The 13,498-nt window shown below is 41.5% G+C and overlaps 1 protein-coding gene across 4 annotated transcripts in view; it reads left to right on the forward strand.

The window, feature by feature from the left end:
- ZZZ3 (zinc finger, ZZ-type containing 3) overlaps window positions 1–13,498 on the forward strand; it is a 76,554-nt gene that overhangs the window by 45,401 nt on the left and 17,655 nt on the right. For 3 of the 4 annotated variants that reach the window (XM_015414248.1, XM_015414249.1, XM_015414250.1), the window contains exons 3-8: window positions 2,708–2,846; window positions 4,337–4,484; window positions 5,267–5,385; window positions 7,304–7,378; window positions 7,550–7,651; window positions 11,073–11,168. In XM_015414248.1, coding sequence (XP_015269734.1) covers window positions 2,708–2,846; window positions 4,337–4,484; window positions 5,267–5,385; window positions 7,304–7,378; window positions 7,550–7,651; window positions 11,073–11,168 — 679 coding nt within the window. The remainder of the gene's footprint in view (window positions 1–2,707; window positions 2,847–4,336; window positions 4,485–5,266; window positions 5,386–7,303; window positions 7,379–7,549; window positions 7,652–11,072; window positions 11,169–13,498) is intronic. The other variant, XM_015414251.1, reaches the window with a different exon arrangement.

The following is a 13,498-nucleotide window of genomic DNA, read 5'->3' on the forward strand; positions in this document are numbered from 1 at the left end:
AGATTGTATTTATTGCAGAATTTTTATTCTTGTATTAACAAATTTAATAATTAGAAAAAAAGAAATTCTGTTGTAAAGTTTTACAAAGCAATGTATTTAGCTTATTAATTTTTCAGATGGGGCTAGGGTTGCCAGACCCCTCAGTGGAGGCGGAGGTCCCGTGCTGCCAGGCTCCTTCCCCCCGCCGCTGCTTGGGGGGAATTACCCAGAAAAAGAGGGCAATCCAACTGATGTGCAGTGATGTGTCGACATCACTACTCTCGTAACCCAGAATTGATGTCATCACATCTAGGATGCTGGAGCAACACTCTGGTATTTGGGCAAAAACTCTGTGGTAGAAGCCAAATTTACCATAGAGGTTTTGTCCAATACCAGAGCATCACCTTCCTGGTCATGTGGGCAGTTACATAGACACATCATTGTACGTCAGATGGGCCTCCCTGCTGCTCCTCGTAAGTCCCCCCCCCCATCCCTGCTGGTTGCCAGGAGGGACCTTTCTTTTTCGTCCTCAGTTTCTTTTGCTTACATTTATGAAAGGAGAAAACTATAAATAAATATTGTTGGTTAGAAATGTGTAGTTGGGAGTGTGTCTTAAGTTTTAAAAAAAGGAAGAATTTTCAGTATAAATCTTTCAGTATGAATGGCAAACACTGTGGGGCAAACTAGCTGATAAGTATAATAAAGCTTCAACTGTGTGTGTTTGGATCTACCTAAGCTGAAAATATACCTGAAAAATAACTTAGCAATATTTATCGGGTATATTTTGGCATCCCAAATGTATCCGGGTTTTCTTGGGAAAACTGGGGAGACATCCTGGCTGTATTTCGGAATTACCAGGTGGATCCAAAAACAGTGGAGAGCTCCCACCTCTCTGCTGTTTATCAGGTTTCTATTGCAGTTTCTTTAATGTTTAAAGGGACTGCAAAAGACAGCCCCAGCATCAGCTATGTCAGTGGGGAACAGATTGTTCCTGCCAGCTCAGCTTGGGCTGGCTTCTCATGCAGCCAGGTTTAAACTGGGCTGCAGGAGAATTCAACCAAGGATCAGCTATGCTGCAGGGAGCTAAGAGCATCCCACCAGCACAGCTTTATGTTGGCTTCTCTCAGCTTGGGGTTTGCTTCTTGTGCAGCCAGGTTTAAAAATGGGCCTGATCAAATGGAAAGTGTTGATTCTTCAGGCTTGGGTGGATTTTCAACTCATTAAAAGTTGGTGGCCGGGGACCCTGATCATTTGGTCCATGGAGAGCTGTGAGCTCCCCACTGGCACAGATTTGTGCTGGCTTCTCCTGCAGCCCAGTTTAAATGGGATTCTGGAGAAGTCAGCCCAGGATTGGCTGGGCCGGCAGAGATCTGAGAGGTTTAAACCAGGCTGCAGGATTGGCTAGGCCAGCAGAGACCTGAGAGTTCCCCACCAGCCCAGCTTTGTATTGGCTTCTCCTGCAGGCTGGTTTAAACTGGGCTACAGGAGAAGGCAGCCCAACCAGGGTCAGCTGTGCCATGGGGAGCTGAGAACTTCCTGCTGGCATAGCTTTCCACTGGCTTTTTTTCTTCTCGGGTCTATTGGACCCCCCAAATATCTGGATTTTTGAAAAATTCCAGATCCAAATACTGCACCGATATTTGGATCCAGGTTTTTTTGGTAATCTCAAAATGTTTTGAGGTCCAATAGAACTGAACTGAAAAATACTGGTAAAAAATAACCTGCAGACCCACAGCCTCAACTACTGCTTTCGTGTAAAGCAACTTTGGGTAGATCATGTTGCTTAATCATTTCCCTGTGGGCTGCTGTTATAAAAATCACATGCATATACCTTTATTGGTTCTTAGATAAATATTTGCAAATATATTTCTACAATGCTATGTGTATGAACAGTTTTGAGCTAAAAAGAAATAAGCAGATAAAGGGTAAAGCATCACTCCTTGAGTTGTTCATCTGCTCAAAAATCACAACTTTCTGAGACTATGCTTCATTTTAATAACAACACATTGGGTCTTTGGTGCATATATTTGCTTGTAATGCTTAGTTTAGTGCCATGGCTATTTGAGAGAGCTAAAGTATCACAGATCGTGACTGATTCAATGATAATATAGTAAGTATCAATGGTTTTTGCCAAAAGCATACATGGAACACTAGCCATAGCAGTCTTCTAGTTAAAAGACTCATACCTGTCCAGTTTGCAGAACAGAGATCATATTCTTTGAATACGGAATTGTTTTTCCAAGAACTAATAAATGCACATACTTTGCCTTTTTTCTTCTTAACTTGAAATACTGTTAGAAGGGATGTAATACTGTAACTAGAACTTTCTGTTAATCCGCCTGCTTAAACAATATATATGAATACATCAGTTGCTTTCTTCCTTTACTAGGTGTCAGTGAGATTGGTCCAATGCCTTAGCATTGTTTATTGTGGCAAGTAGCTAGAAACGTATTCAGCAAAATGAGAAACTCATAGTATTGTGACTTCTTATTTAATTGTAACTCTAATAAGCAGGGAATACTGCAAGTTAAAATGAAAGAAGCTTCTGACACACATTCTGTTGATGTTTTTAAATTTTAATGTACCCATTGTTGTATCAACTACATATTTTGCTTGACTCTTTCAGATAAGTGTACTGGGTATTTTGTGAGCTGGTGCTGAGGGTTTTTTCTTTTGTGGTTATTGTCAATAGAAATATGTAGTGAGTTGTTTCCCTTTGTCTCTGTAGTTATCAGAGACTGTTACAGACGATTGCAGTACTCGAGGCTCAGCGTACTCAAGCAGTTCAAGATCTTGAGAGTTTAGGGAGACACCAGAGAGAAGCACTGAAAGATCCCATTGGATTTGTGGAAAGACTCCAAAAGAAGGTATTGCAAGAGGAATTCTTAAGCAGTCATGAGAGATGTTTAATATCTAGTAATTCATCTCCTGCAGAAAAATATTCATAGATAGTAGAACTAGGGTAGAGGGTAGTATCTAAAGTCACTAAGATCCAAAACTCTAGGGCTTCTTAAATCTGACAGCGTTTTCTTCAGCATCACAAATACACAGTCTAGTCAAAGCTGTGCATTAAAGGTTATGTTAAATAGCTTTGTTAGATAAATGCCTGTCAAATTTTATGGGTAGTAGTGGTAGTATGGAAAGTTTCAGAGCCTTGCTTTGCTTAATCCTCTCCCTCAACTTACCATTTGGAGCAGATTTTCCAGACACCATACTGGATCTTACCTGTTCAACAGCAGCAGGTGTAGAAGCTGCTTCTGCTGCCAGATACCCAAAGTGTGGGATGGTTTCCTAGGCCCAGACCCACTGCTGATTTGCTCAGCAGCTTCAGTGATTGGTGTGAGCTCATGCTGTTCTCAGAAGTTATTGATGGAAGACTGAAGAGTAGAAGAGACCTGACATTACTCCTCCTTCAGTTGCCGGGTTCCTGCAGACCAGGCAGTTAATGCATCTGTGTTTATTCATATATGATCAGATCCCTTACATCTTAGTTCCAATTTATATAGATTGCTATTTTATGGCACTGAAATAGTACAGTAAAGGAGCAGTTTGAATAGGCACTTTTCTTACAGAAGGCCCCATGTACACTGAAAGAATATGTGGAAAGTGGGTGGTACCCACTGTTACCACACTATTTTAGTACTTCCCCTAGCTGAATGTTTGAACTGAGATTCAATAACTTATACAATATACAATTATGCTATGTGTGAATATATAAAATATGTTACATATTGTAGCATTGAGAGCTGGTAATTGAATGCATCAGCCAACCTTGGAAAAGCAATAATGTCAGTTTCAAGGGAGTCCATAGATGTGTTTGTGGAACTTACAGTGATATCAAACAAATTTGGGGAGATGGTAGATAACTGTTTTAAATAAAAGAATGACTATTCCAAGGTCATAGAATAAGAATGTTAGAAAAATATCCACATGTATATAATTCCCTTAGCTGAAGAAGTTCTTGATTAGCTGTAATATGTTCTGTCACTGCTATTAACTGGTCTTCTCCTGCATTCTTCAGCTTGCTGTGTTTACTCACAGAATTGAATTGAATGGAAAAAATGTTTTCTACATAGTTAACAAAAAGCAGCAACAGGAGAACAAATTGTGAATCCTGGCTCTAAGTCCTTTTAAGTATTGTCTCCAGTCAGCTGCTGCCATCTGTTCTCCATCATATTTTATATGCTTTGCTGTGTATTACTCCTGGATAAGTTCCTTATAAAATGTGTTGATAAGGTACAGCATGCCTTAAGATCTGTTATTGCCTTAAAATAGGTCCAAGATCCTGTGGCTTTAAACTGTGTAATTTGAAGTGGTGCTTTGTGTTTATATTTTTTCCTTGTTCACATTCTTTCAGGTTGATATAGGGCTTCCATATCCACAAAGAGTTGTTCAGCTGCCAGAGATATCATGGGACCAATATACAACAAGCCTTGGGAATTTTGAGAGAGAATTCAGAAACCGAAAACGTAACAGTAGACGAGCAAAGCTTATTTTTGATAAAGGTAAGTAAGTAAATAAAAACGTCTTAGTCAAGCATAGTAGCTAAGAGAAGCATCTAGGATCCTGGAGCTCCTCAGTTCAAGCCTTCCTTCTGCCACAAACTCACAAGGGAATCTACTTTGGCAAAGTATTTATACATCACGGATAAAGAGAAGGTTGTCTGTGATGGGCATAAATAAGCTTGTAATCAGGATCAGACACTTGACTCAGTTCTTCCCACTCCCTCATGTAGAGTGTGATTGAAGGCATCTGGGATTTGGAAACCTTCGGTCAAGTGCCAGTTTGTTTTGACCTTGAAATGAGTGCCTGGCCAAATTGGAATTTTTCCCACCTCAGAGTTCTTAAATTAAACCAAAATTTAGTATTCCAGTCAGGTAGGAAACCTAGTTAGCCAAGGTATGTACTTGGATAGTACAGCCATTTGGAGCTTGATCCAAGCCTTCTCAAACTTGCAGGCTTGCAAGGATAGCAAGTGCTGTGTTTTTATCCATCATACTAAAGTTTTTTTGTTTTCTTAATGCAGCATTAGCCCCAAATGTTCAATATGATGATAACCATAATACTGATGTACCTTACAGGACCATTTTAAGGACTACAATATAGTCCTTAAGCCACCCTGAGGCTGCTTTGGCAGGCAGGATAGGGTATAAAATAAATAAATAAATATCTTGTGTGACAATCTGAGGACAGAAAGTTCTGTCTAAATGTTACCACTTATCATTAAAGAAAAGTTGGTAGTCTAGAAAATAGTATAACGAAGTGTAATGACTTCTGTTACATTTAGTGGGTTTACCTACAAGACCAAAAAGCCCTTTGGATCACAGAAAGGATGGAGAAGCCACTACATACTCTGTATTGCCTTTTAGTGATTGTCCAGAAGCGTCAACAAACAACCGTCCACAGGTAAGTATTATCAACTGCAAAAATGCATGTAAACAAAGCTTTGGTTTTCGAATGCCCACTCACTAAAATATTCAATATATTAGACTTTAATATTTGAGGAGGTTTGCATTTATGATTTGGGAAGTGGAATATATACCAGCACGCATCAGGCCGGGGACATGCTCGATTTGATCTTCGCAGCTGGGAGTACGGTGGACCGGATTACCACGAAAGAGGTACCATGGTCGGACTACCATGCCCTGAAGGCTCGTGTAAATGTCCCGCCCCGACCCTGTTTAGGCGGTGAGCAGATTTTAGCTTGCCCACAGAGCCTAATGGACCCGATGCGGCTCCAGATGGCTCTGTGGGATCCGATGCCCCCTGACGGTTCGTTGGATGAGCTCGTGGATGACTGGCATAGCCAGCTTTCTACGGCCATCGATGTGATCGCTCCCCAGCGCCCTCGCTCTAAGCTGGCCCCCTGGTATACCCAGGGGTTGTGGCTTATGAAACAGGAGCTCAGACAGTTAGAGAGACGGTGGCGCCAAGCCCGCGATGAGGCTACAAGAGCATCTTATAGGACGTTTATGAGATCCTACGAGATGGCAGTCAGGGCTGCGAAGAGAGACTTCTACTAGCTCACGCCCGGCCCAATTATTTAGGACGATTTGATCATTGACAGTTCTGCCACAGGGCAGACAAAATAGTAGGGAATTGGATATTGGCTGTGAGGCTTTTGCGAGCTATTTCACGGATAAACTCTTGACGCTCCTCCGCGACCTCCCCACCACAGTTGAGACAGTAAGCGAACTTGAGGCCCCTTGCGCGGCTTCGCCGGGGATGGAAGGTTTTGACCGACTCAGCTTGGAGGAAGTTGATGGAGTGCTTGCATCTGTGCACCCAACCACTTGCAGTCTGGACCCGCGCCTCTCTTGGCTCATTAAAGCAGGCCACGAGGGGTTTCGAGAAACCTTGAGGGAGATTATTAACAAGTCCCTGTCAGAGGGGTGGTTCCCCGAGGCAGCCTTCTACCATCTACGGCTGGTGTGGCAGTTGGTCCCCTTCCTTATCCGCGAAGACCTGGCCACAGTGATCCATTCGACGGTTACCTCAAGGCTAGACTACTGCAACACTCTCTACATGGGCCTGCCTTTGTCGCAAATTCGGAAGCTGCAGCTGGTGCAGAATGCGGCGGCCAGGTTGGTTGCGGGTGCCCTAGATGGGGCCACATCCAGCCTGTGCTGAAAGCGCTGCACTGGCTGCGTATAGCATTCCGGATTCGCTTCAAAGTGCTGGTGCTTATCTTTAAAGCCCTACATGGCCAGGGTCCGGCATACCTGAGGGACCACCTTTCCCCATACAGGCCCCAAAGAGCTCTTCGGTCAGGGTCACAACACCGTCTAGTGGCCCCGGGCCCTAAAGAGGCCAGGCTTGCTGCCACAAGGGCCAGGTCCTTTTCGGTGGCGGCTCCTATCTGGTGGAATGAGCTCTCGGAGGAGATCAGGGCCCTGCGGGACTTGTTACAGTTTCGCAGGGCCTGTAAGACGGAGCTCTTCCGCCAGGCTTTCGAATAGGAGCCACCGCTGCCACCACCATCGGGTGACTGCAAAGCAGTACTGCTGGGTTAGGCTGACTGGCCACCTGAACATCGGGGCCATAGCATCCCCCTCTCTGACTCAATGTGACGTGCAATAGGGAGCGAGTGTGTTAGTTGTGATGGATCCTTGGGAGTTGTCCACTGTGCTTAACTGTGTTTAAATTGTTTTAACTGTATTTTAGCGTACTGTGTGCCTTAATTGTTTTAACTGTGGTGTTGTATTACACCTGTGTTTTGTAAGCCGCCCTGAGCCCGTGTGTTGGGAGGGCGGGATGTAAATGCAATTAAATAAATAAATAAATAAATAAATAAAAATTTCATAAACTCTATTCTGTATTTAAGCAGATGATAAGAGGACGACTTTGTGATGAGACCAAACCTGAAACATTTAACCAGCTGTGGACTATAGAAGAACAGGTAACAGGAAACTTTAATAACAGTAAATATGTTCAGTACAATGCTAGTAGTGCAGTCTTGTAATAGTAGTTTGTTTTGGGCATTGGGTGATCTTTTTCATCTTTAATGATGAACTGAATGTTATTTGAAAGATTGCTTGATTTTTATGACTTTCTTTGTTGCTTGTTTTAGAAAAAACTTGAACAGTTGCTCTTAAAATATCCTCCAGAGGAAGTAGAGTCTCGGCGGTGGCAGAAGATTGCAGATGAACTGGGAAACAGAACTGCAAAGCAGGTAACAGGAAGATGTGTTCTTTCTCAGTTTTGAATGTTTCATTTTTGGCTTTTTCAAGGAGATGGGTAGAATTGTTTTTGTATGAACTTTTGCCGTGGACACATTTTATGGCTCCCTATTATTTTTTCACTTTAAATATTAAGAAAGAAAAGTGATTGTTAATTCATTTACTTAATGTATACCCTGAATTTTGCATTGAGACTCAATGCGGGTTACAAAATTTAGAAAACCATTCAGTCAGCGTGAAACATCCAGGAGACATGCAACAGCACTACGATTACAGCACTCAAAAACTATGTAAACAGAAAAATGTCTAATGCATGACATACCATAAACAATGCAAATAGGGGATTAGAACCAATATTGCAACAGCATTTGATGTTACACTTTTCAAAATTACTTGATCAAAAACAGTCTTTCAGAACTTGATTAGAAACATTTAAAACAGTTACTGTTTTCTAAGAAAAGAATCACCGTATATTCTTGCTTTTCAGTTTAGTCTTGGAATAATGAAATTTTCCATCTGCTTGCCTACTCTTTTCAACTATTATCCAATCTATATAAACGTTTACTTGGCTTTTGATTATTTTAACAACACAATTATACAAAAGTCTATGATTATTTTTTTTGTATCTTCCCCCAAAATATTAAAATGGATGTGGTGATAATCGTCCTATCTTGTGCCACATTTCGAGCATAATTTGGAAATGGGTAATCTGTCTGAAATTATGTTCCCACACAAAAAGCCCACTGGGAAGCTGTTACATGATTCCAGTATTGTTAGGTAAAATGTTTCATAGAAAACACATTTCTTTACAAATGAAATTATTTCATTTCTCTAATAAGCTCCTCTTGTGTGGAAAATCCATTCCCCAAAGTGGCTGATTTGTAAGAAACAGTGGCCAAAAATTAGTGTATGTGTTTCAGACTCTTCCTGGAATAAAAATACATGTAAAACCATTTCTCGCTACGATTCAAAAACATCCCAGTTGATCTTTGTCGTGGTCTCTGTGCAGTCCCACACATGGGTTGGGCACCTGCGCACGACCTCGATCGGAGAACATTCCACAGCTTGCCTCAGGAGTCTTTTTTGGTGGGCTCGCTGAGGCAAGCTCTGGAATGTTCTCCGATCAAGGTCATGCGCAGGCACCCAACCCATGTATGGTACTGCACAGATGACCACTCGAAAATCATATGTTACAGGTAAGTAACCTGTTTTTCCCTTTGATTTAAGTTAGTTTCAATACCAGAGAATTTAGTGTAAATAAAGATGGACTTGGAACATATCTCATAATTTGAAGGCTACATCTAATTTTTTTCAAATACACCAGCTGCCTTTCCAAAATAGCTTTTTTAGTACCATGATCTATATTCAGTGCCATCTGTCTTTCATAATGTCCAAGGACAACCAATAACATTGATAACATGGTTTATGTGTAGCATTCCATTGTATTATAGCCTCCCAGGGCTTCTTTCTCTTCTTTTCCCTTTGCAATATTTTATATATTATATTATTTTTCCAACAACAATACAGCTGTTCTGCAAATGATTCTGGTACCTCTGCATAAATGCTAGAGTAGTATTTTTAAAGAGAATATTCATTTTACAGCTATTCAAATAGTAGTTATTTTGCCATATTTTAAAACTAATTATCCAAGGCTATTCTGCCACCAGGCAACTCACCAGAGTTTTCTCAGGGTAAGGCTGCCAGGGGAGGGAAAATCAGGGCCACACAAAGGTATGTTGATACTGGATGAAAGGAGGCTAGAGAAGGTGAGAGGCCATGAGAGCTTTCAGGAAACTGAAAAAAGAAATGAGAGGAACATAAAATACCCTCTGCAGGGACTTGAAGACCCCCCCCTTGTGTGTGTGTGTGTTTAAAAAAGATGATAGCAAGAAAATGAAGCATATGAGTGAGAACAGGTTTCCACCATAGGGAGTAGGGGTGTGCATTCAGCATAAACCGAGCCAAATAAATACCCAAATAATACCTTATTGGTATTATTCGGATATTTCCTAAGCCGAATCAATCTGAGAATCTGATTCTACTACCAATGTAGTGATCCCAAATATTCGGCTTTTATTCAGGTCTAATCAGGAATACCAAATAGCAGCTGTTAGGCTAAAATGAATGGCAGCCATGGGTGGACCCATTGGGCTGTCAGGTTTAAATAGCTGGCAGCCATTTCATGGGCTGGTTTCACCCCTCCCACTTCCAAGTTGGGAGGGGGGGAGCAAAACAGCTGAAAAGGCTTGCAGCCATTTTAGCCTAATAGTGGGTGGGCACACTCTTCCCCCCATTAGGCTAAAATGGCTGCAAGTCATTTCAGTGATCCCTTTCTCTCCCCCCTGCTTGGATGGGTTAAGTGGCTGCCAGCCATTTAAACCAATAGTAAAAGGGAACACGGTGAACAATAAGAGTCAGAAATTATAGAACACTGTGCCAAGAACAATCTATATTTCCAATATATGCTGACTATTTCAACAGTGTATTTTAATTATCCAATAAGTAATATTACAATTCACAGGTAAGGGACAATGAGCATATTAACACCAACAGGTATAAATTCTCACACAAAAAGTCTATTGAAGTCTTGTCGCAGATGAAAGCAGTCAAGCAGTCAACTTGCTACTCTGGACTGAAAAGCTGTTTCAATCAGACTTTGTCAGGACCATGCACCAATTGGAACCAAAGCCTTCATATTAAATAAAGCAGAGAAAACACCTCAAGGGGGGGTGTTAACAGCTGTCTTGTTTCTTTCAGCTTGGCCAAATACCAGAAACGTAAACCTGACAGCCCAATGGGTCCTCCCATCAGCCCTTCCAGGAGCCAATCCTGCAGGGAGCACTCTGTGTGTACATGGCATGTCTCCCTTCTTTCTGCTAGTGGTGGCTCCAGGAGGCTAGCAGAATGGAAGGAAGGGAAATCTGAGATCTTCCCTCCTTTCTGATGGCAGGCTGCCCAGCAAATCCCCAGTAGAGCCTGCTGGAAACTCCCGGCGCTTCGAGTTCATTTGTGCGTTGCTTGGCTTGCAAAAGCCATTTAAAGGAAATGTTCCCTTTTTGCAAGCCGAACGGTGCGCAAGTGAACTTGAAGCGACATGAGTTCACCCAGCCCCTTCTCCATTATACTCTATGGTGATGATCCCCATAGGATATAATGGAGCTGAATAAATTCGGCAGTCGGGAAATACTGATATTTTTGGTGTTCAGTACACCCAAAACCAAAAAATATTGAATTTTTTTTTGCACACCCCTTATACATTCGATGAAGCTTTGTGTGATATTGCTAAGTGTCATACATCTCCCTCTCTCTTTCTTTTTTCAACCTTATAATAAAAAATTTAGATTTGTAGTTGGGAATTTTAGTCACTGTTCAGATATCATAAGCATATATACTTGCTTGTTTTTCATACTCCAGGTTGCCAGCAGAGTGCAAAAGTATTTCATAAAACTAACTAAAGCTGGTATTCCAGTACCAGGCAGAACTCCGAACTTGTATTTGTACTCTAAAAAGGTAAGTATACAAAGTTGCACTATTGTGTCTTGATTGAAGAAGCAGTTGGATTTGGGAAAACATGATTGTCCTTTAACGTTGTACTAAGACACATTTTTTACTTACATTGTTGTCATAGCACTATGTTTTCAGGAACTTTTGTAACAGAAAATGTCTTCCTTTTAGTGTGTATTAAAATTATTTGACCTAGGCTTTATTACAATGGTTATGGGATGTGTATATATTGTTACACAGATCGATGTAATATGTTATACTGAGGGACAGTATATTGATTATTTCCTCACCATTTTAGCTCTCATGTTTAAAACAGCAGTTGGTTGAATGGTGCTATAAGAACACAGCAGCTTCATAATGCTGAGCAATGCTCCCTCTAAGCTGTGGAGTCTTGTGAGCAAAAAATTTACTTTGTGACTTACTGGCATTAAAGTTGTGAGCGAGCAATTTGGTTACTGCATAAATTAGTTTCCTCTGGAGCCATCCTTCTTGAGCGAAGACAAAAATGTGTGAGCCGAAGGCTAAAAAAACTGTGAACTAGCTCACACTAACTCAGCTTAGAGGGAAACACTGATGCTAAATGTTTTCTTTCTCAGAGAAATACTGTTACAGTAGGGCTTACTAGCTCAATCTCATCAGGTTTTGGAAGTTAAGCAGGGTTAGCCCTGGTTAGTATTTGGATGGGAAACCACCAAGGAAGTCCAGTGTCGCGACACAGAGGCAGGCAATGGCAAACCACCTCTGAATGTCTCTTGCCTTGAAAACCCTACGGAATTGCCATAAGTTGGCTGCAACTTGATGGCACTTTCCACCACCACAACTTCAGAGCTTAGAGCTACCTCCAGTTCTGACTGACAGCTGTTTTAGTTAAACACCATATGACAGAACCAACTTTAAGAGTTGATCAAATCGGCCAGACATTCCAGTCATAGCAATACTGTGGTAAATAGTTTACTTTTCCTTGAAGATAGATTCCCTTCCAATTAAGATCACTTTTATTTCGCATTCTTAACAATTAACCAGTCCTTGAGCCAGACCTCTAGACCCACTGATCTCCTCAGCAGTCAGACAGTTTCTTTCCCTGAACAACAACTGTTAGAGTTGACAGCTCCCAGTTTTCTCCCTCCCCATTAATATTCTAACATTCTCTCCTTCTTAAGTGGTTGTTACTAAGGCCGTGCCCATTCAAAGCTTATGGTACATCACTCAAAGAAGGGCAGGTCAGCCACCTATTCTTTACAATTATCCTGAAACATCTGTCTATAAACAAGTTTCTTTTTGTGGTCATTTTAATGTGACAACTTATTCGTGACTAGAAAGCATTAGCAGTGGTGGCATATTGGCTGTAAAGAATGCACCTTGATCTCTGTCAGTACTTCATGCTTGTAGGCATGTCTTTTTCCTGGTTTCAGCCTACATGAAATTGTATCCATAACATGTGTAAAGTTTCATGTTGTTTAGCACAGAGGTTTAGAGCAGCCAGTGTAATATAGTGTTTGAAGGCTTGCACTAGGATTAGGGTGATCTGAGTTCAGATTCCTGCTTAACTATAATGTTAAGTTTGGTGTAGTGGTTAAGTGTGCGGACTCTAATCTGGGAGAACCGGGTTTGATTCACCACTCCTCCACTTGCACCTGGCTGGATGACCTTGGGCAAGTTCTGATAAGAGCTGTTCTTGGAAAAAGAGCAGTTTCTGTCAAGAGCTCTCTCAGCCCCACCTACCTCACAGGGTGTCTGTTGTGGGGAGGGGAAGGGAAAGGAGATTGTAAGCTGCTCTGAGACATCTTTGGATAGTGAAGGGCAGGGTATAAATCCAATCTCTTCTTCACTGGGTGAGGTTGGGCCACCTACTTGCTCTATTTGTGAGCTTGGGCCACCTACTTGCTCTACTTGTGCAAATATAAGCTTCTAGACCCTCAGGAGTGGCTTTTCAAGGTATACAGGAGGCTGCAGCTAGAGGGAGAGATGGACAAAGGTTCATTTTTGGGATCCAGCACATTGCTTTGAAGCAATGTAATATAAAAAAGATACTATACAAATTCTAAGGCAGAGGGAAGAAACATCTCATTTTTTCAAACCATTGCCCCGAAATAGAATGCACACGTTTGCCATAACCTGGAAGATATCAGAAATAATTATCAGGAGTTCATGATTCCCTCTGCTTTTGCTGCTTTTGTGTCAGAGGTCAGGGCAGCTGGCTAATGAACACTTAAGAAGGAAGGCAAATTTGTTTCCTTTTGGTAACCAGATCATAGCTTTTGAATTTTTGGTTAACTCTTCAAAGACTAGTTGTTTTTTTCTAAGTCTTAAGTATGTTTACATTCAGTTTTTCTGTG

The sequence above is a fragment of the Gekko japonicus genome, unplaced genomic scaffold, assembly GCF_001447785.1.
Source record: "Gekko japonicus isolate JY-2015 unplaced genomic scaffold, Gekko_japonicus_V1.1 scaffold30, whole genome shotgun sequence".
NCBI classification, from domain to species: Eukaryota; Metazoa; Chordata; class Lepidosauria; order Squamata; family Gekkonidae; genus Gekko; species Gekko japonicus.